At 44.8% G+C, this 23739-nt stretch overlaps 1 protein-coding gene across 2 annotated transcripts in view; it reads left to right on the top strand.

Annotated features, from left to right (window-relative positions):
- The window catches only part of camkk1a (calcium/calmodulin-dependent protein kinase kinase 1, alpha a), a 47739-nt gene extending 24843 nt beyond the window's left edge, over nucleotides 1–22896 (top strand). Inside the window, exons 4-17 of one of the 2 annotated variants that reach the window (XM_068599738.1) lie at nucleotides 596–649; nucleotides 5381–5432; nucleotides 5891–6024; nucleotides 9504–9540; nucleotides 9883–9904; nucleotides 11363–11451; nucleotides 13654–13853; nucleotides 14852–14905; nucleotides 15128–15201; nucleotides 16279–16366; nucleotides 18005–18133; nucleotides 18841–18944; nucleotides 20033–20080; nucleotides 20382–22896. In XM_068599738.1, the coding sequence (XP_068455839.1) occupies nucleotides 596–649; nucleotides 5381–5432; nucleotides 5891–6024; nucleotides 9504–9540; nucleotides 9883–9904; nucleotides 11363–11451; nucleotides 13654–13853; nucleotides 14852–14905; nucleotides 15128–15201; nucleotides 16279–16366; nucleotides 18005–18133; nucleotides 18841–18944; nucleotides 20033–20080; nucleotides 20382–20454 (1158 nt within the window). In that variant the 3' untranslated portion in view covers nucleotides 20455–22896. The remainder of the gene's footprint in view (nucleotides 1–595; nucleotides 650–5380; nucleotides 5433–5890; nucleotides 6025–9503; nucleotides 9541–9882; nucleotides 9905–11362; nucleotides 11452–13653; nucleotides 13854–14851; nucleotides 14906–15127; nucleotides 15202–16278; nucleotides 16367–18004; nucleotides 18134–18840; nucleotides 18945–20032; nucleotides 20081–20381) is intronic. The other variant, XM_068599739.1, reaches the window with a different exon arrangement.
- Nucleotides 22897–23739: the final 843 nt, after the last annotated feature.

The following is a 23739-nucleotide window of genomic DNA, read 5'->3' as shown; positions in this document are numbered from 1 at the left end:
ATAACGACGACAGGGGGAACACGAGGGCTTTCCATCCGCTGCATGAGTTTGAATGCGCTGTCTAAAGCTCACAAATACATATTTGTCCGTCCACGCGTCCACTTTCCTCTAATCCTTAGTCACTTGCCATCAGCCAGCTGGCAAATTTGGCTGAACAAGACATGGAAGGTGATATAACTCGCTTTACTTGAGTTCTGTGAGGGTTCTGTTCGGCTGCATTTATCAGGAGAGGAAAGAAAAGAGGACGATGATGGCAAGTACTAACATCCTGTGTGTGTGTGTGTGTGTGTGTGTGTGTGTGTGTGTGTGTGTGTGTGTGTGTGGGAGAAGAGCCATTCTGTGCTGCCAAGAACTAAAGAAATGTTGTTTCTGATTGTAAACTGCGCCGCCATCTGTTTGTCAAAGTGATGCCTCAGGTATCCGTCTTCTTGTTTTTAATCCGGAGCTGAACCACAAGACGTGTTGACTCAAGTGTTGCTGTGAGCGAGTGTGTGTGTGTGTGAGCGAGTGTGTGTGTGTGTGTGTGTGTGTGTGTGTGTGTGTGTGTGTGTGTGTCCACGTATGAGAAGTGAACCTCTCTGTGGTTGCGTTGCAGGGCTCCTACGGCGTGGTTAAACTCGCCTACAACGAGGACGACGACGAGCATTACGTAAGTTCACGCCATCTTCTTCTTCTTGCTCTCGGCCTCTTTCACGTAGACCCGGGGGTCGGAAACCTGCGACCTCAAATGTCGCCTACACATGACTGTTTCTGTCTCTTTTTCATCAGTTTGATCGTGATAAACGAGTAAAATAGCAATACAATGTCAACAATTGTCTTTATACTTGTTCTATAATTTCATAAATACAACAAACTATAATTTTTGGTACATAAAATATGACTTTATACTAAACTTTTTAAAAAGAAATATTTTATTTAGTTTCTGCAACAACAAAAATACATCACTCAAAGGCAAAAAAGAATATAAGGACGAAGCGTCTGGCCAACGGGGCCACAAGGAAAGAAATCACACACACAAAAAACAAGCAGGCAGATGAGTAAAAAAATATAATAATAAACCAAAACAACCAAAACAACCATGCAAGACTTTGTACGCCCATCGAGTCATGAACATAAATTCATTCCAACATACAGATATATACAAAAAAATGATATTCAATGAGTTCTACTCATGAAAGTGTGTGATTTAGGAGCCAGCTTCCTTATTTTGACATATATTTATCCATCTAGTTATGTATTATGTCCTTTCTCTGTCTCAGGAGGAAGGTCAATCTTTTCCATCTCGATATCAAATAGCTTTTGCGGCTGCAGATAAATTGTTTTCGGTGGAAAAAAAGGTCAAAATGTCTCTTTGCAGAGGAGAGGCTGCTGACCGGTGGTCTAGACAGAAGAGCTGAACACCAGCACTGCGTTTGTTTCCTCCTCCTCCTCCTCTTCCTCCCTCCTGGTTGTTCTCCGTCAGCTCCGTCCTCTTTAAATTGCATCAGTTGCCTTCGACAAAAACTTAGAAAATAAAAAGTGTCTTCTGGTGCCACTTAAAGTGCATCCAGGACTCCGTCTTTAACGCGCCGGCTGCAGCTGCTTTGAGGTCAGTTCACCGGGGGATGTCTGGGTGTGAGCCGGCGCTCTGACTGGAGGTCATTTATCGGCGTCTCCATCGCCGGCACACACTCGAGGCCCCTTCAGACTGTAAGCCGTGTTGTGTTTGAACACCGCTAAGCCGCCCTGTACAGTAACAACAATGAGAGGCTTTTGGATGAGTCGTGTCGGCCGACGCTGCCAACCATCGCCGGGCTTAAGATCTGCTCCTGAACTGGAGCCAGTCGGAGCTCGCAGCCCGGCGGAAAGCCGGCGTTGAAACAACCGGCAGCTTGTAAAATGGGTAAAACGGTAAACAACAGGAGTTTATGTAAGGACGCAGACGCGGCCGCTAACATGAGGGAAATGTGACAACAAGGACGCTCATCATCCAGACTCTGGAGGAGTAAAGACACGGGGCTTTAAAGGATGGCGTCCTGCAGCGCTGCAGCTCTCTGTCCGAGTTATTGCGTTGAGAAATTGCCAGCCGGCCGGAAAATAAACTTCTTGTAAGAAAGTTTTTTCATCACCGTGAAGTGGGAAAGCAGCGCTGCTACTGTAATGCTAAAATATAGCATTGTAATGTTCCATCATGCTACCCAGAAGCAGACAAAGAGACAATGCATTTCTAGATTTCCTAGTTTATTCTTATATTCAGGCTCCTTGTGGCTCTTGATTCACACGAGGAGAAGACCACGGTCTTGGTTTAGTATTGATAAGCCTGTTAACTTGAGCGATTGTTCTATCAAACTGTTTGTTTTATGATTTTAAAAAAAGCCCCAAACTGCTGTATTTGAATGTATTGAACACGTTAAGTAATGTCGCAAATGTGCCCAACGCACATTTTGGACTAAACAGTCTCTAACTTTGTTCTGCTTCACTTCATCAAAGTCAACCTTTACATGTTGTGCTGTGATTTGTGAGAGTTGGACTTCACAGCTGCATCATTTCAAACTAATAATCATCCAGAAAGTGTTTTTTTATACGCAGACCTAAAACCTTTTCATTTCTTTCTGTGTGTCATCTTCATTTCCTCTTCACCAGAAACATACAGACTGATATTTACACATCTGAACAACATCTCATGTGTACCTTTTTATCATAACAACATTATTCAAACAGCCCTAGTAGTTGCAGAGATACACACTTTATAGTTTGGGGATGACTTTTTGAGCAGAGGCCTATAAATAGGATGTTTTCAAAGTGGGACCTGGCCAGAGAATTGATAACAGTTTATTCAGAAGTGCCAAACTCCTTGTAGTTGGGACGTGAATTGAAATTTACATTTTACTTTTTGTGGATTCCCTGGAAATGTTGTTTTAAAACCTCCCGGTGTGGATGAAAGCGCGTCGCTTTGTTCAGACCTCCTCACACGAACCTCTTCTCTCACCACGAGAACAGTTTTCCCTTTTCAAGATCACCAAAACATAATGGCAGCACATCAACATACCTTCTCAGAGGTTTTCCTTTTGTCACAATCACGAGTCTCAAACCACAGAATCCTGAACATGAAAGAAACGTAATCGTCTTCCTCCTCCTCTTCCTCCTCCCGTCCCATCTGCCCTCGGTGTCTCTGTGTCGTGTACGTACATCCTTGGTGTTTGCCGTGCGCTCGGTTCTCCTTGTTGTGCGTCTTTGCGCCGGCGTTCCTGACTGTTGACACCGGCGCTAAGCGTTAGCTTCCGGGGACGGACCGCCGGGAATCGGGAGCGCGGCAGATGAGCAGTGACGGCATCGGAGGTCGATTCAATTTCCTGGCAACCAGAGTTGCTCTCGCAAGCAACTGATTGGATATTTGCATGCGGAGCATCTGCAGCGTACAACACACACACACACGCACACACACGCCAGACTGAAGGGAAACGGTCTCCAGCAGTTCAACTGTAAATTACCCTTTTTATTAAATTATGCATTTTCTCAATAAGTCAAAGCACTTAATGGAGGCGCCAGGTCCTCAACCTCCTAATGAACACGCCGATGAGGATTTACAGGACGTCGATAATGCTTTAAAGGCGCTGAATTAGCGGCGTTCCCCCTCAGTTGAACTCTGATCGTTGTGTCAACGCTGTTGCCGCCATGTTGAGAGCTGTGTGGAGGCAATCCCTCCATCCGATATGATCTGCATCTTTTTATTTAGCACAAAAGAAAAGGTCGTTGGATTGAATATTTTGAACTTTGTGTTATTGTCCGACGTATCGACAGAAGGCCTTCGGGTCCTGCACGTGTTTGCTGCGGCGTCTTGTGTTGAATAATTACCAGGATCGCACTTTATTGGCAGTTCTGCGGTCGTGCTGTTTACCGGCAAAAGTAAATTGAATTTGAGCAGCATTACCTCAAGTCCTTTGAAAGCGGTGAAGCGATGAGTTTAAAGAGCTCCTCGTTGGCAGGACTCAGATGAACTGCTGAGATGTTGGTGCTCAGAGGTCACCGCGGCCACAACTCCAAGATTTGATGAGCTAATCGTGACAATTTCACGCAAATGTCCAACACGATGAAATGAGGAAGGGCTGACGTTTTGCACAGACACGGATGTAAACTGCGTCTTGACTGGTTGACGGTTCCAGTTTTTCCGGTTTTACTTGGTGGACTTGACAGACCGGAGGAGTTGGACGAGACCCCGATGTCAACACGGAGCGGAGGTTAGCTCACGCAACCGTTAGCATTTAGGATTTCACCTCTGAGCAAACTTAAGGCACAGAAGTGTTTTATTGTTGAGAGGACTTGTTTGTCTACAGATTAGAGCGCTGAATGATCCAGAAATGGGAACAATACGATGACATCATTCCTGAACCTTTCTATATGACACCTCCTACAAAATAAAGGTCCTGCTGTCGTGCTTTTGGCTGCCTGTCATCATTACCACGTAGCGCTCGGCAGTAGCTCCTCGGCACGATGTCAGAGCCGAACCTCTCATGTTGTGTTATTATTGCCACGCTTTTGCTTGAAAGCAAAAGGAAGTCGTTCCCAATTTACATGTTTGGTAAAATACATTTACTGTGAGTACTGCGACGACACACCTTCACCTACACACAGCCACAATGTGAGCGTTTGAGCTCCACTGCTCAAGATTCTGTAATTAACGTCTGGGTGAATAACGTCGTTGTCGGAGAACAACGACGTGAACTTTACGACCGAAAAAACTGCAGCAATTTCAGAATATTGCTCTCTGGGTATATTATGTTTAACTGTTTGATGACTGTGCCTGAGTCATAAACCAACCTCCCACAAGTCGACACACACACACACACACACACACACACACACACACACACACACACACACACACACACACACACACACACACACACACACACACACACACACACACACACCACACACGCCATGGAAACTGTGTACAAGCGAGGATTCTTGCCAAACCTGATTTCTGTCTTAAAAAGAAACCGCTTCCTCTTTTGCATAACCAATTCCTTGTGACACACACACACACACACACACACACACACACACACACACACACAGCTGTCCTTTTATAAACTGATTAATGTTTTTTCCATGAAAGTTTTCTTTGCCTCAGACTCGGATCGTCCTGACCTTTTCATAAAAGAAAAGAAAAGCATAATAACTCAGATATTCACACTCTGACTTCAACACATTCATGTTTCTGTCTTTGATGAAGGCCCCTGTGAGAGTGTTTCATGTACATTAACATTTTATTCTTCGGTGTACCTGCTTTCAGCTCCTGGTTTTCTTTTTGCTCATTAATCATTGCTTGACGCGGGTTCACGTGTACATACACGGCGTGTGAACACGCTGTGATCAAACCCACGTCTCTCTTCCCCAGGCCATGAAGCTGGTGTCCAAGAAGAAGTTAATGAAGCAGTGTGGTTTCCCACGTGAGTCCTTCCTCTATTAACACTCGCACAGTTCACACGGGTTGTACAGAGGACGTTGACTACGGTCGCCTCAGCTCAGTTACAAACGCTGAAGGTGTGTGTGTGACATTCAACCTCACATCTCACGGCATTTGGCGTCTTCAGAAGCACATTGATGTGTGACCTTTCAACGCAGCGAGAGACGTCAAACGGAGCGCTAACCGAGTTAAATCATTCATCGCGTAAACGCTGCGACCGCCGCTGATACCAACGACACACAATGACCACACCCGATGCGTACACACGGGGCGACACACAAAGCCAAAGCAAACCACGACACTCCAAAACCTCCCTGCGTTATGTGCAGAAGATCGTGTTGTGTGATTCCTCCTGTCTGCACCCGTCAAGTGAATCGCTGATCAAAGTTGTGTGTGTGTGTGTGTGTGTGTGTGTGTGTGTGTGTGTGTGGCGGTCTGCAGGTCGCCCGCCCCCGAGGGGACCCAAGGCGGCTCAGGGAGAGCAGCCCAAAGTCTTAGGCCCCCTGGAGAGAGTCTACCAAGAGATTGCCATCCTTAAGAAACTGGACCATGTGAACATTGTGAAGCTGGTGGAGGTGAGAGCGTCGTGTGTGTGTGTGTGTGTGTGTGTGTGTGTACAAAACAAATAACTTTCAAGGGGCGGAAAGGGGAAGAAACCTTCAACAGATGTCATGTGTACAGAATTCACATTCACAAACACATTCAATGAACATGACAGAGTAGTACAGGCATGCGTAAAAGATTACAGCACCAAAAGTAACAGCTCCAGTGGATGTAATATAATAATAATAATGATAATAGAAGCAGTAATGGTATTGGCAATAATAATGGAAATGCAACTAATAATAATCATAATGATAATAATAATAAGGTCCAGGACCAGGTCCCACATCACCATGATCCATGGAAACAGAAGGAGATGGAGAAATGTCAAGCTATACTCGCATTTATTTTATTAGAAATACTTTTATTGTTTTTTCAAACACACACAAGACAGAAAAGGACACATAAAAATAGTTTATACTAGTTGTAAGTAACTCAATTTGTTACAAACTGTTTGCCAATCAATTTTGTCAGCCAAGGTGCTTTTATTTTGAAGGCGAAAAATATAGTAAAAAAAACAGAAGTTTTTAAAACGGTTTTAACGGTCTGAATGAATAAAGCAACAGTTTTGCACTCCACCAAAGAGGAACAAGTTCTTACGTTGGTTTATGAATTAAACACATTTAAAAATCATCAGATAAAGTCCAAGGCCGTCTGTCGGAGGGCTACGCGAGTATAAAACTAGTATAAATAGTGTAAAACGACTTTGAGTTTGATTCAAAAGATAGCTGCAGAAAACCACTCGCTTTGCAAATTATGCCATTCAAGCAGCAACGTGCACCTGTCTTCTAACGGCGTGATGTGGCCCTGTGATTGGTTAGAGTCCCAAACACACACCTATGATTATTTAAGAGACTTAACACAACCCTTTTTGTCTCTTGTGCCTTACTTTGCGCCCAGATTATGCACCATTGGACTAGCAAAAGTGGAGTTGGCCACGCCCCACATGCACTTTAAATGCTCTATAAATTAATTAAGACGGGCTCTCAGTCTTCTTTGTAGCTACACACCTCCTAAATGAACCATGTTTCTTCTTGTTTTTCCATTTTGTTCATCTTGCGATGGGGAAATGTGTTATCTCATAATTTCTCTGATGACACCATGAGGTCATCCACAGCGGGCTGAATCCACTGTGGTCGGGTTCATCCTTCACCATAGATAACCTTTCTCGCTGTGTACCCAGACTGCCGCTTTCTTTATTTATGCCACGTCAGTTTATATCAGACCCCCCCAAAAAAAAAGGTGCTGCCGGGAAACAGGTGGGAGAAACGAGATGCGCCCTCCAGCACATCCATCATACTTCTATCCCTGGACCTTTCATCATGTTGAGGCGACATTTTCTGCGGGTGAAAAACCAAATTTCCCGCACCGCGAATAGATTTTAACCGCCGACGCTCTCAAACTTGGAGACGGAGAGACTTTCCACAGAGGCGGTTGTTTATGGCAGCTGATTTTTTTTTTTTTTCTCAAGACGTGACTCAAGATGCCCAGTGCTCCCTGGCGATATCTTCGGAGTGTTTTTTTTTTTTCCTCTTCATCTTAGGCAGATGGCGGGAGGGAAAGGGTAGGGGGGGGGCAGCGCCGCCGCCGCCGCCGCCACCGGGAGTCTACCTCAGGGAGCCAGTCGGTGGGAGAACTGTCTGGCTCGCTCGTACGATGAGAGCGACTGCCAGAGTTTTTAAGTAAAAGCTGAGCACTGTTCCTGTGTGCTTGCTCCAGCAGCGAGGACACACACACACACACACACTCGTACACACTCATACACACTCATCTCTTCCCTCCTTTGTCCGCCCCCACACTCATAATGGGCATATGTAAGTGGGCAATGGGAGAAACCTGCTCCATCTCTCTCTCTCTCTCTCTCGGTTTCGTTCATTTCAGTGTCGGGTCAGGCTCACATTCGTTAAAGGTTTTTTTTCCGACAGATTCCTGCAAGACTGCAGCTCGGTTTGTTTAATTAAGAACATACCTTTCTGCAGCATGAAAGCCCACGGCGACAGATTAAAACCGATGGCGGAGAGGTGGGTTGTTTGCTGACGGTTGGGAAGAGATCGACCCCTCACTCGCCAAAGCACGCCGTGGTTATGAGAGTCCCGAGTGTGTAATTCCCCTATAATGAAAAAAAAACAACAACCTTTCAATGCATCTCAGGAACGGCATTAGTCAACAGCTACAACAATTACCAGGCTACTAATGGTTTGCACTCTGCACTCGAATGCTGATTTACTGTTAATAGCTTTTTGAGCTTTCAGAAGAACAAAAAGAACGTCTGACTGTACGAGACAGTTTGAACAAGTATTCATCTATTGAATGTTTCATGGCCCCTTTTGAAGCCGACATGAGTAAGAAGTCTTCCTCTTGCTTCGGAGGAGATTTCCTGTCCTTGTTTCCTCACTACTCTGTGTCCTTAACAGATGTTTACCTTCACTGTGCTCGTTTTAAATTCAGCAGGATGCAGATGGACTCTGTGTCCTGGCAGCCTTTACTCGCAGAAGCTCGGGCCGATGTCGAGAACACCCACATCTGAAAAGATGTCCACTAACGCACAGCACCCACTGACCGGATGTAGCATTGCACGACTATAACCGTCAGACTCTTGATTGGACTAAATTGATGCAGCCGAATCGCATGCATCGTCTTTTTGCACTCCACCTTTCGTCTAGTACAGACTTTACATGTTTACATCCATGGTAATGCTAGCAGTGGCTAATGTAGCCTCAGGCGAGCCACTTGGGGCTAGCTTTTCTGTCTTTGGAAAGGTTTTGTTGCCAAGATCTAGTTTTAAAACCATGGTTATGCTAGCAGTGGCTAATATAGCCTCAGGCTAGCCGCCGGGGACTAGCTTTTCTGTCTTTGGAAGAGTTTTGGTGCCAAGGTCTAGTTTTAAAGCCATAGTCATGCTAGCAGTGGCTAATGTAGCCTCAGGCGAGCCACTCGGGGCTAGCTCTTCTGTCTTTGGAAGAGTTTTGGTGCCAAGGTCTAGTTTTAAAGCCATAGTCATGCTAGCAGTGGCTAATGTAGCCTCAGGCTAGCCGCTCGGGGCTAGCTCTTCTGTCTTTGGAAGAGTTTTGGTGCCAAGGTCTAGTTTTAAAGCCATAGTCATGCTAGCAGTGGCTAATGTAGCCTCAGGCTAGCCACTCGGGGCTAGCTTTTCTGTCTTTGGAAGAGTTTTGGTGCTAAGGTCTAGTTTTAAAGCCAGAAGTGTTATTCAATTAAACAAAACTGTACACATTGAACAGTTTTAGAGCTTGAATGTGACCCAAAAGCTCACTTTCTTTTCTTTTTTTAAAGCTATGCTCAAAATCCTTCCTCTGCTCCGGAAGTTAGCAGGATGAGACCTGAATACTTAAAGTCGGCTTCTTAAATGACATTGATAAGAATAATCACATGTTGCTTTTATGCTGAGGTGTTTTTTCATGTGTGAAAGTCACTCAGGATGTTAATGTTGCAGGTGCTGGACGATCCGGCGGAGGACAACCTTCACATGGGTACGCAGACCATATTTTCTTTCTGTCGACATATTTCGCCCTCGTTTTGCCGTCTCTCAGCCTTTGGCTCTTTGCACATATGCCACCAACAAGTGTTCATATGTCTTATTCATAATTCAGATCATCTCTTGCTTCCTTCCCCACCGCCTCAGGGCTCACGCATTATGCATTAAAAAAAAAAAGATCTTCCATCAGCAGTGCCAGGTTACAGTGCCAGGTCACTGCCTGTATCCGTGTGGAACGTCCTGTGCTTCACGATGAGGATGATGATGGTGTGAGCGTATGAACGAATACATTGTGTGGTCTCACGTGTCCCTTCTCATTGCCTTTTTTCTCTCACAGTGTTTGAGCTGATGCCTAAAGGGTGAGTAGAAAGCATGTCCTTTTGGAAAATAATAATCATTTATTACGTTCACCTCCTCAATTTCTTCATCCCTGCCGCCGCCTCTGCAGCGCTCCTCTTCATCACTGCAGGTGTTTGTTCCGTCCCAGACTTCAAGAGGATTCATAGGGTTCATTGGTGTTTCACAGTCATGCCGTGTTTCACGTCCTGACGCACAAACTGTTCCTTCCTACGCCACAAAAAGAAAAAAAAAACCTTTTGCTATTCGAAGTGAATCCAGGCAGGAAGGGTTATCTGGTATCATTTCACATATTTGTATATATTGTTATATATACCTTTTATACTTTGAATTAACTTTTTTTCATAATAAGAGTTTTTGTCCTCGTCTGTTGGATAAAACAAGCATCTTGAAGATGTTACCTCGCGATCTCGCAATCTTGATCTGGGGATTTTTTTCATTTCTTAAGATATTGTGTGAACTGAAGGATTAATTCATAATTGAAAAGTTACATTATTTTTTTTTATCCCCTGCTATTTAGCATTTATTCGCACTATACAAACAATACAGGATTTTTTCAATTATAAATAACTATTATATTCTCCGTCAAATTCATTCAAGAAGCGTAAAGGAATAAAACCGACAATAAATGACTAATGAAGCATTAAGTGAATATCGATATGTCCAGTTACAGTTCACTTCTAACGGCATTCTCAATGCTCACACTGTCATTTTTAACTTGTATATTCAACATGTTAAAAAGTGTAATGACACTTTGTTTAATAGTGTTGGATGTTATTACTTCTCTACATAAGAGCAGCTTTATTAATACATGCTTCACGTGTCTTTATACACGCTTACTGGGCGTGTCAGTGGGTTATTAACCATTTATTAAATGTTTTTGTGCCGCTTATGAATCCTAAATAGGTTGTGGCGTTGAAATAAAGGAAAAAGACAATCTGGGGATTAATCCACAACGGTTTAATTCATCTGCAGTTCATATGGAGACGTCTGAATGCAAATATCCGCCCCTCTTGCTTTGTGGACGGTCGGAGCAGATCCAGGTTGTTCGGTACATGCTGTTTCCAGCGGTATCCGCTCAGTGCGCTCCGTCTCTGCTCTGATCTCCATCTCGGGGTAGTTCAAACGTAATTCCCTTTAATCACAATCGCACCGGGGAACTGCAGCGCGGCGTCGCAGAATATCAATATTGACGGAGGTGGAGAAAAGCGACAGCAGTGACACGCAGAACAACCTGTGCTTGCTGCCGTTTGGGTTTTAGGATCTATTCAAAGACGGATAAAGATTGTCAACATCACGCTATTTGAGGATCACCGCATGTCTCAGATGCATATCTGTATTTGGATGTCTTGACATTTTGAATTTAAATTCCTGTGCAAATGACAGAAAAACTGACATAATGGATTTGTCCGCCTCGCTGTGTGTGCGCTTGTTTTCTGCGTGTTTGTGTGTGTTTGTAGTCCAGTGATGGAGGTTCCCTCGGACAGTCCTTTGACCGAAGAGCAGGCGAGGTTGTACTTCAGAGACATCATCCTGGGCATAGAGTACCGTAAGTCTCTCCTGCACAACGCGGCCTGTCGTTGAGTCTGTGAAGCCTTAAACTGACACTGATTTATGCTTTTTGGGCTATTAATTCCCCCGGTTCTCCACTCCCACTTAAAAGACTACATGCTGTGTTTTTGGGTGTTCCCACTGGCCGGGAAAGCGTTGGATATGTAATTTTCTAAAGAGATCCACCTTCATCATTCCCATTGAGATACTTTTAAACTGATGCTAGACTATCAGAACGTTTAGATGTTGACTAATCTCTAAAAACCTGAAGCTGAATAAACTGTAAACTGTTTTCTCATCCAGTGTTGAGACTCCACGGGTCTCACAGTCGACGCCTCGGTGTAGATTCATCCCACAGGACACACAACACCAGAGATTCAAGTTCAATTCACGCAACGAATCGCAGCACAAACGACACCGGCTGCTCCCGCTCATCTAACACAACTCCAAACAAAACTACACAAGCGTTATCTAATCTAATGCAGGTTCATGTATGACATGTACGGGCAGAATACACACGTTTAGTGTCTGCACACGCCTCTTTTTGAGTCTGTACACCTCGTGAGTCACAGGTCTGAGGCTCAGAGAGGTTCACAGATGAAACGCTACTTCCTGGCTTTTTAAAAACCTTCTTCTTCTTTTTGCTGACCCTCTTGGAAAAAGAATCAGAAACGTTTAATTGCCAAGTAAGTTAGTACAAACGAGGAATTTGTCCTGGCGGAAGGTGCATCACAACAACAACAACAACAAAGAACATTTAACGATACGTGAAAGTATAACAATTTGGATAAAAATAAGTAAAGATGCAGTAGATAAGTAAGGATGCAAGTAAAAATAAAGGGATAAAACAATCAATAATAATAATAAAAAGCGTTTATTGACGTGAAATGTTACAGTAAGAATTAATTTCCAAACCACGAACCATCCCATTATATAAAATGTGTAGTTGAATTAACCAAGAATTTCTAAAATAATTGAATTAATCATCAAAACTCATAACAAATCAAATTTAATGGGTTTACATATGAATAATGAAACAACACCTGATAGTATTGAGCTTATTTATTTATATGTGTGTTGATGAGTTTATTAATATATTTATATATGCATAGCCCGAGGACTATTATTTTGAAATTGCCTATTATTTTCATTAATATTGAACACCGAAAGGCTCCATAATAAACCTCCAAAGTAGACGATGTCGCTCATAAGTGCAGCACGTCTTCTAAAAGCTAAATGAGTTTAAAGTCTTCATCCTTTGCCGTTCTGTAGGTCACTGACGTGTGTTTCAGTTTGAGTCTTATTGGTGCAGCTAACGACACTTAATCATCTGAGCTTTTAACGAGTCGAGTGCCTCGTGTTTTAATAAGACCTCTTCAGACAAGAGGGCCCACTTATCCCGCCTGTGAAGGGTCCGGGGCTTAGCCCCCGATCGCTGCTGAGTGTCCAGGCTTAACTTTCAGTCTAAGATGAGCTCAGGACCGGGTCCAGGTCAGTCCTGTGGTTAAAGAACAGTATTAACCCTCTGGGCCCTGCATGTACGATACAAACCCATGTTTTACATGAAAAAAATCCAGAACAATCTCAGCTTTCTATCTAATGAGGCGCCGTTGTCATAAGGCAAAAGTGAAAAGAGAGAGATTTTGTGTTCATTGTTCAGTTTTTTCACAAAATGTTGTACGAATTGACAAATAACAGTGAAGGATTTTTTGTGAGGAGTAGTTTTTTTTGCGCCACCAATGCCTCGTGTGTCTCAGTGTGTGTGTGTGTCTCGGTGTGTGTGTATCTCAGTGTGAGTCGCAGGAAGTCTCCTGTTTCCGGTAGAAGTCGAACCGTATTTCTGGGATGTATTATCGCAAAGATGTCAATATTTACAAAACGTAAGCGCTGTCAAAACGCAGATCCTCGTCAGCAGGTTCGGGAGTATTAACTGGCATGACAATGACAAAAATGCACATTTCTGCATTATATACGCGTGTGACTGAGGCTGAATGTCCACAGTGAACACACGGGGACACTAGATAGACACTCAGGTAGTGTGCCGAGATTTTTTCTAAAACATCTTCACACCTGAAGTCCAGACTGTCGTGACTTTCAGCGACGAGACGTAGTTCTTTTGTTCAGAGTCCAGGAATAACAAAAACCCGTTGGTCCGTCGCTCTGAAAGTTGACTTCCTGTCTGCTTCCTCTTCCCGCTCAGTGCACTACCAGAAGATCGTCCACCGCGACATCAAGCCCTCCAACTTGCTGCTGGGGGACGACGGCCACGTGAAGATCGCCGACTTCGGGGTCAGCAACCAGTTCGAGGGCAACGACGCCATGCTGTCCAGCACCGCCGGCACGCCCGCGTTCATGGCGCCGGAGACGCTGTCGGACGCCCGGAAGAGCTTCAGCGGGAAAGTGAGTTGACGCGAGTCTGAGGACGTGCGGTTACAGCGGCGGCTGGTGGCGAGCTCATAATTGGGGGGGAAAAGGAGAACCATTAAAAACCATGATGAGCTGTCAGACTTTTACTGGCCGGCTAATCCATGGAGCAAATTGTCATTATCAGGCTTTTCCCCCGTGTGTGTGTGTGTATGTGTGTATGTGTGTATGTGTGTGTGTGTGTGTGTGTGTGTGCGTGTGCGTGTGCTGGTATTAATAACAAGGAAGCCAGTGAGCACAAAACCATCACCGGAGTCAATTAACGGACGGCGGCTATCGGTTTGACACGCCTCGTATGGATTTGGGAATGTTCCCCCGTCGTTGTGCGGTTTCTACTTTTCCAGTCGAGCGAAGATCAATCGCGTTTGTCGAGGATCGCCGTAACGATTTGCATTGATTTCCACCTGCGTCTCCATCGAATTACTTCGCAGCACAAAAAAAAAAAATACCAGAATAGAATCGTGATTGCAGACGGAAAAGACGTGCCAGAGAAATCCATGTTGTCCGATGAGTCTCTCGTCGCTCCTGATTGGGATCCGTTCATGTTATTCTCTCCGGAGAGCTTTTGTACCAACATTTGTGAGTTTCTCGGTGTAAATCAGCAGTGACGTATGGAATATCTGTCACTGATATGTCACTTCGGCCCATATTGTGGCAGGAGCCCATCAGAACACGCCAGTCACACGGCACTTTGTCTGATAACACGTCAGTGGCATTGTGATGGATAACGCAGCCGCAGAGGGCGTGTTTTATAATTTCATATCTATCAAGGAGGAGAAATGGATTCCTGGGAGAGCTATTCATCCAGAGAGAGAGGGAGAGAGAGGGAGGGAGCAGCTGTTACCTGATCACTCACAACCCCCACACCAACACACACACAAACAACAGCATTGATATGTCCCGTGAAGGTGTTTTGATGTTTTTTTTTTACCTCTGTTTCCATCATTAATGTCACTGCTGGCTCTTTCCTCAAGGCGCTGGACGTGTGGGCCATGGGGGTCACGCTCTACTGCTTCGTCTTCGGGAAGGCAAGTCTGCACATTTTACTTTGTGTGTTTCCTCTTGTCTTTCATCCGCTCCACCAAAGGCACGAAGCAAAGGCAACACTTCTGTTTGATAAGCGGCCGTCTCGTCTCGCCGTCTGCTTTTAGCTCCGGTAACGCCAGCAGCTGATCGGTGCTGGTATTTGTTTTAAGTTGCTTCTCTTCCCTTGTGTTTCTCACCGTCTTCTCTCTCTGCTCCACCTGCAGTGCCCGTTTATTGACGAGTACATATTGGCTTTGCACAATAAGATAAGGACCAGGCTTGTGGATTTCCCAGAAACGTAAGTCCATCCCCTCTCCTCCACTTTATTAAGAGACAGCAGCCACCTCCAGTCCACAGTTGTCATCCTCCTCTTCGCCCCGTTTGCTATCTTCTCAACTGCATCTGGGTCGCAAAACGAGTTCCCTCTTTTCTTTCTCTTTCAAATTGCATCTGCGAGAAAAAAAACCCACATGAATATCTCTGTGCGGCAGCCAGTAGGACACAGAGTGTACCATCAAAACAAGCGGTGATAAACTTCACTCTGCCTGAAAGGTCAACGTGAAAGTATATCTTTATTTTTGAGTGAATAGCGCGAGAAAAAGACGAGAGAGGAGAAGAGATAGGGAGCCAGGAAGTGTTGACTGAAAGGAAAGCACTGATGAAGTGTCAACACGGCGCGAGTGAGCGGGCTACGAGTGGCAGTCGGAGTGTGTGTAAGAACAGGGTGTCATCAGGGTGTCATATCGTCAGCGAGAAGTGTCTCCACCCCTCAAGAGACGCCGTGCTCAAGATGAGGCCGATGCCTAATGAAGGAACTTCCCCTCCTCTTCCTCCCCCCCCGCGGAGTATCGCATCGCCTGATTGGATCGTCTCCACGCTCCGCCGATCAACGACACGCAGAGCGCCACCCGAGGGCCGAGAGGCCGTCAAAGTAGAGCATCGTGATCACGCTGAGCTCGCTTCAAAGCTCTTTTTACCCCGATGACCTCGAGTCCTGTCACGCACGCTCTCGTTGCTCACTATTAGCTCACTGTTTTAGCTGTCCATCCACGAGTTTAAGCTAATTATTTACAGTTCATTTATTGATTTTCACACGACCAACCGGGCGAGTTGTATCAATTATTTAAATTGATTTTATGTCCTGGCATGAAGTCAACTGTTCGGATGTTGCAGCTGACTTAATACGACACATCTTTTATATTCAAATTGTGATTCCTGTTTTCACATTTAAATACTTTACTGTTTATCAGTCGAGCAGCTGCAGCTCCACTGTCTTCACTCGTACCGCTGAACGACGGTCGGCCTGGTCGAGAATCGCCGCTATAAATAGTTTCCAGTGACTTCAGAAGCCAACAGTTTTGTGTGTTTTGTGCAGGCCGGAGATCAGTGAAGCGCTGCGGACGCTGCTGCTGCGGATGCTGGACAAGAACCCCGACTCCAGGATCACCATCCCGGAGATGAAGGTGAGGATGCCGACGACGATGTCGCTGTTCATGTTCAGACGCGGGGGGGTGGAGGGGGAGGCCGGCGTGGTGCAGCGGGAGGAGCGGCCATGACGGTTCCCCTCTCCCCGCCGTGTTTCCATGACTCGATCTGATCATGCGTCAGTGAGTCAGTCATGTTCTCACCAGAGACTCCATTTGTGTTTATGACAGCAAGAGATAATAAGGCATTACACACACACACAAACACACACACACCTCTTACTTGACAAAAGTTTAAAAAAATACAGCTTATTCCCCTTTTAATGTCAGAAGAAGAAGAATTAACACCATTACACGGTGTATTTGCCTTTATAGAAAATACACCTGTTACATACTTCTAAACTACTAAAACTACATGTTTTATTTCAAGAAAGAAGTTTGAAGTTGCTTTAGGTAAATGACCTGTTGATATATAAGCACTCTACCTTTATACATTTACTTACAATGAGCTCTTTGGATTATAGTTTCTGAAGGAGCAGCCGCATCATTTGGACGTTAATAGTTGATAACTTGTGAGTCTGAATCACGAGCGCGTGCATTATTCTGGACGTCGCAGCTTCCCAACGAGCTCAATGACTCAGCGGTTCCCTCGTTTTAAAGTCATCAGGGATTTGGTTGAATCCCTAAAATAAAGTCAGTGGTTAACACAAGCTGAAGATATTTGAACATTTTGTTCTACAACTTAAAAGTCAGTAAATATCCACCGGGAATGTTTAAGCTTCTTCCAGCTCAGAGGTTCTTGTGTAACAAGGTTTTAAAGGAAAAGACTAAACTTCATCACAGGAACTGTAGCTTTTTACTTCATGAAAGGATTACATTTGTGAAGATTATCATACAAAATGTAAAAATGCCACAAACATTTGTTTATCTTCAGTAATAATCCAAAAATATATATATTTTCTTTTTTTAAATTATTATTGATTTATTTTTAAATATACTTTCTTTTCCTTTAGATAAAGAAACAATATTATATATATATATATATATATATATATATATATATATATATATATATATATATATATATATTCTTTTTTTTTTAAGAAAAAAATTATATAAAAAAAAAACAATCCAAGATATAAAGGGGAAAAATATGTTTTTTGTGGGGGTAACCTTGCGATGCTAACTTCCTGGTTGGCCTCAAAGAGGTGGCATCTCTGCAGCACTTTAGTACTGAGAGACGGATATAATCTTTACTGTGATGATGGAAGCTGAAGTTTATCTCGTGTCAATCCCAGAAACAGCGCCGTCCTGCTCTGAAGGGTCACATGACTATTAGAGGACTATTGAACCGTCTATTGAAAAGTTATAAATAAACTCCGGCATGTTGCTCACTGTGATGGATTATGTGTCTCGGGCAACTTTTAAGTCTTTGGTTGTCGTAACACAGCAACATAAATCAAAGCAGATGGCTGGTTGGCAGTAAAAGCTGGTGCATAAATCAATACTAGTGCAATGTGCACGCTGTGCAGGGCTTAGAAAACACTGCAGTCACCCTTTAGAGTCTTTAAACCATGAAACAATGGCTGAACACTGAGAGCCAGACTTGCATGCATGTATATTATGTGTGTGTGTGTGTGTGTGTGTGTGTGTGTGTGTGTGTGTGTGTGTGTGTAGATGGACCAGTGGGTGACCCAGGGCGGCACGGAGCCCTTGCCTCTGGAGGAGGAGCACTGCTCCGCGGTGGAGGTGACCGAGGAGGACATCCAGAACTCCGTCAAGTTCGTGCCCAGCCTCTCGGCCGTGGTAAGCATGTGTTATATTCATGTGTTCACGACGTTCATTCACGCTGAGTTTGAAATAATGAGTCTGCTTTTAAAAGAAAGAGGCTCAAAATATCAGCAGCATACATACAGGCATCTATATAAATGTTTATTCTTTTAATCAAACTATTGTCTCTCATTCATTTGAGTCATTTAAGGTTCACTGTATGCTTTGAATCCTCATTGTTAGTTTAAATATGACATTTGATCACTTTCTACCGTTTACACACAGATTTCCCGACATGTTAGCTCTTGGAAATGAGGTTTAAAGTCATGGAAATCCACTGATCACAATGTATATCAACCCTGAAATAAGCTCACATAGTTGCACACACATGCACACACAGCGCCGGCTGATAAAGAGCACGAGGGAAAATATGAACGCCATCGATCCTCAGATCTATAACACACGATAGAGTGACTGTTAACCAGACAATGACGAGTAAGAACACTAATAGCTTCTATCTGGACTGATATGACCTCGGCGAGATGTGAACATGAGCATGTATGACCAATAACAAACCATGTCGGTACAGCTTTTATTAAATATTATCTATCAGATGCAGCTAATCCTGAATAGTGGCCATGTTTCATGACCATTATAAACTCTCCAGCAGTGAGTCCATCTCCTCCAGCCTCCGTTTCTGTCTGCGTGTCCCTGCAACCTCCTTGTGCTTGTGAACCCTTCAGATCCTGGTGAGAGCCATGCTGAGGAAGCGCTCCTTCGGCAACCCCTTCGAGTGTCCGAGCAGGAGGGAGGAGCGCTCCATGTCTGCGCCCGGCAGCCTGCTCATGTAAGCGCCCCGACGGCAGCACAGCACCATATATACCTGTGCACATCTCACCCAGAGAGGACAGACAAACACACACTTACTGCAGCGACGGCTTAGCCTGTGACAGAGGCCGGTGCTTCACACCTGTCTCCTCTTGTCTGCAGCATCAGGGTAACTAACATCCAGCCCCGCGGCAGCAGCTGCCGCTGCTTTGCGTTGCCATAGCACCATAATTCATTCTTTCATTGTACGCAGCGGAGCTTCTTATAAGTGTCTCTTTTGTGTGTCGCTTCCTGTTTTCAAGGCTAGAAGGATTCAGAGTGACAGAGTGATACAGATCTGCCGCTGCCTCCGGGCTGACCTTTTTGATTTGTTCTGTAACGCGGCCGTGAATAAGTCGGCGTTGTGTGTTCGTCAGACTTTGTCGTGAGCTTCTAATCTCCTGCTGGGAAAAAGCTTCTGAGGGATGACCTCTCCTCCACGGAGGCCGAGGTCTCCCCTGTTGCTCTGGAGGCCGGCAGAGAGCTGCGTGAAGCCAGGTGAAGGTGTTTCCAGAGGACGTGGAGGGAGGTTGAGACCACACTGCCCCCCGCTGGAGGAGGAGGGGAGGAACACGAGGCTTTGGTCTTCTCGTCTGAATGAAACTCAACTGAATGTTCAGACCGTTTGTCGATGAGCTCATAGTTTCTGATTCTTCATCTTCATGCCGCCACGAACTATAAACCGTACTGCTCGACAGGACGATGAAGAGAGAACAGGAACAAGCAGATGAGCCTCACACACGTAGCGTCTCGTCACCTTTACCTTTGAAATTATTCAACCTTATTTTGTCTGAGCAGTCACAGTTCTAAAAGATTTTATTTATATTGATGTGAAGTGGGAAAACAAGTCAATATTGATCAATTAATCATCATTAAACTGCCGGTTAATCAATCTTCTGGTCATTTATGCACAAATATCGGAGCCACACATGCATGTAGCGTCTTCAGGTGGACAAGGGGAAGTGTTGTCTTTGCCCCGCCCCCCCTCTGAGGTGACCTTTGCCCTCTCACCTGTGACTCTTTTTTTTCTTTCTTTTTCCCTCCACCTTTTCTCCCACTGTGCTGCAGGGACTCTTGGCCCTTCCGGCCCACTTTAAAACTGCACCCCTCTCTCAGGTAACGCTTTGTGCAGCTGTCTGTCCAACATCTGCCAGCCGCCACGCCCACCAGCGTCATCACCGCCGTCATTATCTTCTTAGCCTCCTCTCGCTCATCCCCATCATGACACGTGATGGAGCGGCCTCACCCTCCTCCTTCCCCCTCCCCCCCAGCTGTCACCCCCTCATCTCCCTGCTGCTGTCATTTAATGCTGTCCATCCTGTGACGAACGCGCTCCTCTGCATATGAGACGCATCATTCGTCCCTCCTGAAGCGCTCATCCTGACTGCCGCCTCTCTTCTTCTTCCTCTCGTTGCAGAAAGAGCAGCACGGGGGACGGACCCAGAGACGGAGAGCTGGAGGACCTGCATGAAGACGAGCCGTCCTCTTGAGTCTGTCAGCGGAGCTTTTGCCCCCCTCACCTCCTCGTTCATCCTCACGTTTCATTCACATGACAGACGACGGGCGTATCGTTCTATACACTGGACAGACTGATGGTTTTTTAAACGCGCTTTTTAGCTTTTTGTTCACGCTCGTCCTCCGGTTCGCTATCAGTCCCCCGACATCTTCCTCCTCTGGGCACTGACTCGGATCCACGACGTCAGCCGCTCCGCCGCTCACTGTTGTGACTGGCATCAGTGAACCACGAAGAGGAACTCGGCAGCTGGAGAACACTGTCGAGCTTCTGTACCCGTCTGCATGGATGAATAGTTAGGCCTCCTCATCAGACTGCTTAGCGTCCGCTGTCCCAGCCGCGGCTGAGACGCATCATCACAGACTGCAGCATGTTAATGACACTATATCGTCAGTTCGCTAACGTTTTTTTATTTCAATTTCACGTCATTAATATTGTACAAAGACGTCTCGAGGTGTCGATGTTGTCGCCTTCACGGCCCGGTTCTTGTGTCTGTGCCATCGGGAGCTTTTACTTTGGAGCCGAAGTCCTTCCTGTGACGCCTTCACAGTCCTGCGGCCGACCGGTGAACTTCTCTGACCCGAAGGAAGGAAGGAAGTCGGCCAGCGAAGGGGCCGTCACACGGAAAGGACAGCGGCTTTGCCACGCTCCAGCGCGGTTGAAAGTGACTTTCGTCGCTGTGTAATGTGCAATTATTTCTGTGTTGGGACTCATTTCACGCTCCGGCTTGTCTGCTGCTTCCTGCTCTCTCACGCTGCCTCTTCCCTTTCATCCCTTCCTGTACCGTTTGAATTAGATGTGAAGTAATTGCGAGAGAAACTGGAGCATTCGGAGAGGAACATTGTTTGACGGCGAGTGTTAACGGACTGCGAGGGGAAAAAGACGTGAACTGACCGCCGACACCTTAAATAATTCCTCTTACAAGTGAGAATGTATTATTATACAACCGTCTCGGATGCAGAGCTCATTTGAAGGCACGGATGATGTCATTGTCCGAGGTAAACATCAAAGAGTGCTACTCCAAGAGGTCAAAAGGTCGAGCATTGTATAAGTTTCTTTTTTGCTCAAGGGAGGGTTGTCTGGCTTTTTATTTTATGGAGAACAGAGAAATCCCAAATTAATATTTCAGTATTCTCTTTGCAGACGTCATAAAATCAAAGGAACTGGTTCAGTGCACATAAAAGGTGCTTTGTCAAAATGTTATTCTACCAAACGTCTCTTTCTCCCTCTGCATTACAAACAGATTTTTAAATGATTGTTCGCTGCGTCACATGAAGTAGATCTTGGAGGAAAATTTCACTCTTTTATGTTTGCCATTATCGTTAATTCCTCTTTAAATGTTTGCATTGGTGGCCATTGTGAAAACAATACCTTAAGTATTTATATTTTATAGATATTCGAAAGTGCGTTCTTAAAAGATGAATTGGATTAAATTAGATTACAGCCCAAAATACAAGATGATGAGATAATTAGTCCCGATAGAGGACCGTTGCTTGCCGTAAAAGCCGGGTCACAAGGCGCTACTACTCATGGTGGGTATCTCCACTAGCTCCCCGCGGTAGCCAGCGAGAGCTGCTGCTAGCTTCCCGCTGTAGCCAGCTCGCGCTGCTGCTAGCTTCCCGCTGTAGCCAGCTCGCGCTGCTGCTAGCTTCCTGCTAGCGCTGCTGCTATCTCTCTCAGCTAGCTCCGCGACTACCACCGCAGGTAGCGGGACCAGCCCCGACTCGACGCCCGACTCGGGCAGCGGGGACGCGGGCAGTAGCAGCTAGCGGGGAGCTAGCAGTAGCGCTAGCTTGCTACAGCGGGAAGTTAGCAGCAGTGCTAGCTTGCTACAGCGGGGACACCCACTGACGGTAGTGGTGGCTTGTAACCCGACTTTTATGCTACTCCATAAGCTAGTTTGTTAGCATTTAAACCCGTTTGAGCTCACACACGTAAATAACAAAACTTTTAACTCTTTTTTTTTTAAATTTATTTATTTATTTTTTTAGTCATTTGTTTGCCGTTCAAGGTGATTGTTGAACAAAAACAAAAAGGCCAAATCTGTGGGCTGTTTTGTCTCCAATGAGAACATTTCCGCCTCCGCGGCAGCTCTGCCTCTCATCAATGTTTGCGTAGCTCCATTTTTAAATGTTGTGTATGAAATGAAAGCTCCTTCGTGGACTCATTATGTCTTCGCTTTACGTTGTGTGTTTGTGTTTGTGTGGTAGTTCGTCAGTGTCGGAAGTTGCAATATTGTTGTCGTCTTTGTCGTCGGTGCTTTACTGGCATTCCTCCTTTTATCTGTGTTTTTGTTGACCTTGTTGAGAAAAAAACCTCAAATACTGCTTCTATTTAAATATTTGCACTTTTCCACTTCCTGATACATATTGAAGTTATTATTATTACACACACACGCATACATATATTTATATATATATATATATATATATATATATATATATATATAACACTACTGGTACCTGCCAGCTGTTTAACATTGTGTCTTCTGTGATGGAGGAAGCAGCTGTAAAAGACCTTGTTTACTGTGTATCTGTCTGTTCTCAGTCTCTTGTGCTTTTGATAATCAATCTGCATGTGGCAGCATTGCAACTTTTGTTTTTGGAGAGTTCTTTCTTATTTTTTTATGAACTCAAACGTGTTTTCATTTTATTTTTATTTCTTCAGCCACAGGGCGGGCTCTTCATGCCCTGCAGCTTCGTATTCAGCGGTGAATAGTCTTCAGTAAATGATTGCTTCTGCAAAAGTTATGTTTTCTTAGTGTTAAGCATTCATCCAACGCTTTAAAAAACAACAATTACCATTTAGAAAGATCTGAAAGGTGTCAGTCAATCCTTCTAGGCCACACCCATTTCCATCGAGACATTTCCTGCCTTTTTTTTTTTAATTTCACAACCGTTTTGTTGTACATTTTGAATAATTTAGTCAGCTTTGTAAACCTACTCGTCAGCTCTTGATGTTGATATGATATACAACTGACTGCGCATGCCAAAATGAACTGCGTTTGGCTCAAAGGTGGCTTTGATCCGTTTAATTAAACTTAAAGGTCTTCTGTGACTCTTTCAATGCTGCAATTGGAGAAATCCCCAATCCATCACTTTATTTTACCAACAAAAACATTTCGGTGCAGATCTGAGTCCAGATACAACTGGGACATAAATATATGATTGTGCATCCTTTCCGGACGTTTGCTCCCTGGAAAGGCTTGTTCTCGCTTTACTGTCGTGAAACAAAGAAAAAACAAAATCAATCAATGAGCGCA

This window comes from Clinocottus analis, unplaced genomic scaffold, assembly GCF_023055335.1.
Source record: "Clinocottus analis isolate CAN_PGR_092001 unplaced genomic scaffold, fCliAna1.0.p SCAF_5, whole genome shotgun sequence".
Classification (NCBI taxonomy): Eukaryota; Metazoa; Chordata; class Actinopteri; order Perciformes; family Cottidae; genus Clinocottus; species Clinocottus analis.
This window is presented reverse-complemented; position numbering and strand designations above follow the sequence as displayed.